The 3387-nt window shown below is 42.8% G+C and overlaps 1 protein-coding gene across 1 annotated transcript; it reads left to right on the top strand.

Annotated features, from left to right (window-relative positions):
• Positions 1-1719: 1719 nt before the first annotated feature.
• On the top strand, positions 1720-2676 carry LOC144798211 (olfactory receptor 6X1-like). Its single transcript, XM_078668958.1, has one exon. It carries the CDS (start codon positions 1720-1722, stop codon positions 2674-2676), a length of 957 nt encoding a protein of 318 aa, XP_078525084.1.
• The last annotated feature ends 711 nt before the right edge of the window (positions 2677-3387 follow it).

The raw sequence follows: 3387 nt of genomic DNA, 5'->3' as shown, positions 1-3387 counted from the left end.
TGTGCTGAGCTGCTTACAATCACGTCTGCTCACGCTTCCTCGTCCCTCTGTACTGCCCCCTCCCACATACTTGACCGTATGTGGTGTCCGGTTCCCTTGGTGTCCCCACAGTCCACTGCAGGGTCCTAGTGCCTTGCCCCAGGTCACTACACCTATTTACATTGATTTGGAGGTTGAGATTCGCCGCCTGACACAATGACCCACCTGTGCTGGCAGAAAATTGACAAACAGTCCCACAACAAGTTCCTTTGGCTTTTTTTGTCAAACAACAATCAATAAGTCTTTCAGCTAGAGGATGGATTGAACACAATCATGGAATACGTGGCTTTCAAGCAGATTACAAATAGTTTAGTCAATTTTCCATCAGGAAACTCAGACAAGTGTGAACTTGCCCAAACACCTTATGCGTGTGCTGCTCTATCATCGGGGGGATCCAAGGCTTCAATTGGGAGGCTTACTGTCCCATTGAGCTCGGTCGTGGTATTACACATGTATTAGCTCTTGATGCTTTTTATCTGGTCAGCCTTCCCTAACACTAATTTGTGAGGAGTGGGATCTTTCTCTACCGGTTGTTATTTTACATTGCAATGGATGCACTCCTGTCCTATGTACCCACAAGGTGGAAAGCCCACACTCATACCATAAGCACCAGCACTTTATGCCTACCTAAATGAAATGACTGTACTTGTAAAGCGCACTGCTGCCCCAGCAAAGGGGCGTCCTGGCGCTGTACTCATACCGCTGTGGAACCCTTCCCGGCTTTTCCCTGTGAAATGTCGACTCCTGGGTACCCCCAGGGTGAAGCCAGGCATCCCAGCGCTGTTGGGGCAATTGTGGAGATTAAGCAAGCTAGTGCCCAGAGTTGGACATATGATTAGAATAGGCACCGAGGCGAGAATTATCAGGTCCGAGGAAATTGAGCCCAAGACCCGCTGAGGCGGTAATTGAACCCTGGTCCCGGGCCAGACCTCTGCATCAACCATTGAGCCACACTTCTACTTATTGTGTAAGTATTAACTGACTATCAAAGTCTAACTGGAAGTACTATAGTTGATGAGCATACACAAAATGTGGGAAGATTCTAGACCTTAGATGGCACTGACATTTTTTATGCCCCAGCACTTTACATTGCGGACATAGGTACTGTGGTCTCTATTTTATGTCATACTGATTGTTCTGTGAACACACCACCCTCACAGACGGAGCTTGCTCGCTAGCCATGAATCAAAAAGGTTTAACCTTTTTATTGCTTGTTCTATTAACTACAGTTATGTAAATGGATTTTATATCATCAAAGCAATAAAGAATACTTACTTATTTAAAATATAAAATTATTTATTTAAATATAAAATGTATTAAATAATTCCATAGGTCCGCCAGTGCAGGGATTGAATGAATGAGGTGTTCATGTTTTTTTAGCAGCCTGTGTGTCTTTAGAAGTTCTCACTCGCTGTTGTTAGTTCTTTCTTTGTGACACAATTGTTACTGTGTCATTGAGTGTGCATGTGTGGTGTGTCCGTGTATAATGACATTCAAGCCCAGGAACATTCAGCTACTGGAATTAAAGATGGTTGATTACACTTTGGGCTTCTGTATTCTGATGATCTATCTCAATCAGGGCTGGATTACTGTGTTCACAATACTTTGACAAAAATACTTAATAATATGTTTGGATTATAATTTATTTAATTCTGTTTTTTTTTATTCTAAACAGCAACCATGACAAAATCAGGATGTTCAAGGAACACATCAGATACTCCAGTATTCCTGCTTCTGGGACTGCAGGCTATGCCAGGGATGAATCCTTTCCTGTCCCTAATGTTTCTCACTGTTTATTTGTTAACTGTGTCTGGAAATATCTTGATGGTTGCAACAGTGTACCTGGAAGCCAGTCTTCACTCTCCCATGTACTTCTTCCTTGGGAACCTGGCTCTCCTGGATGTCTGCTCCACATCCAATGTGGTGCCCACCCTCCTGGGTGGGTTACTGACTCAAGTCTATCTCATCTCCTTTCAGTGCTGTGTGATCCAGATGTTCTTCTTCGGTTGGATGGTGTCCACAGACTGCTTCCTTCTCACAGTGATGGCTTATGACAGATACGTGGCCATATGCCTTCCTTTACATTACCCAACCCTCATGGACCAGAGATGCTGTCTTCAGCTGGCTGCGGGTGCCTGGGTGACTGGCTTTTCCACTGCGTTCTTTGATGTCTCAGTATTGAGCACAGTCCTGACCTTTGGCCAGAGTCTGATTGACCATTTCTTCTGTGATTTTGAACCTCTTGTAAAAGCTGCTTGCTCTGACACCTCCCTGATAAAAACAATCACATTTTATGTCTCATCCTCTGTAATAGCTCCATCTTTTATATTCATCATAGTATCCTACTTATGTATCATAGCTGCAGTTTTTAAAATTCCGTCTGCCAAGGGGAGACAAAAAACATTTTCTACTTGTAGTGCCCACCTTGTGGTGGTCAGCACATACTTTGGACTCCTGATTATAATGTACGTCTCACCATCAGCAGGACACTCACTGAACGTAAACAAAGCCATATCGCTGTTGTACACCATGGCTACCCCAATGGTTAACCCCATTGTGTACACTTTGAAGAATAAGGCCATCATGGAGGCTTTGAGTAAAGAAAGGTGGAAAAAGTCAAGGTTTTTACAAGTCTAGAAACCTAAATTATGGTATTTCTGCATTGTGGGCAGGTGGTGATCTCAGTGGTGGTAAGAAATGTGTGAGAGCACGCTTACATCCAGGTGGCAGTGCTCACTTATATGACCTTGAAGAATAGATGGGTTGAGGAAGAAAGATGTACTGATCTCTAATGGGTTTCTGAGATGGCAATCAGATAACAAAATGGTGAATTGTATTTCCCTGTACTAATTGGTGATTCAAAACTGTAATGGACTGATTGTAATTTTCAATCCATTATTTAGTACTTTCCATTGGTGAATTTTAGCTTCTTTTCATGCTCTGTTGTAAAATTTCAGATTTTGACAAACCACAAATTTTAATAAATCAAAGAAAAAAACAACACTGCAAGGCGGTGAGCCAATGGGAAGTTGTCTACAACAACTTTCAGTGTTATTTCCATTCACTGCTGATGGTGAGGGCCTGTCCTGGATTCTCATGCCTTGGAGTCTGGAAATTGTTCTCAGTCTCTTCAGTGTAGAAGGTGTAGGAGGTGCAGCAGGGACACATGTGTCATCTTGTTTATTTCTGCTGGTGGTCAAAGGTCTGGGAGAAAAGTTCAGTACAAAAATAAAGTAAATAATTGCAAGAGCAAGGTCATTCAGATACTCCAAACATAGTGATTGCTGGGGGTTTAAAGAGTAGACCACCAGCATTGCGACTTATTAACCTTTCAAACAAGGCCTTGCG

The sequence above is a fragment of the Lissotriton helveticus genome, chromosome 12 (genome assembly GCF_964261635.1).
Source record: "Lissotriton helveticus chromosome 12, aLisHel1.1, whole genome shotgun sequence".
Taxonomy (NCBI): Eukaryota; Metazoa; Chordata; class Amphibia; order Caudata; family Salamandridae; genus Lissotriton; species Lissotriton helveticus.
The sequence above is the reverse complement of the archived record's forward strand: the minus strand, read 5'-3'. Positions and strand labels throughout refer to the sequence as shown.

Coding starts and splice junctions, on each gene's coding strand:
- LOC144798211 (XM_078668958.1), top strand. CDS start 1,720: ATGACAAAATCAGGATGTTCAAGGAACACATCAGATACTCCAGTATTC.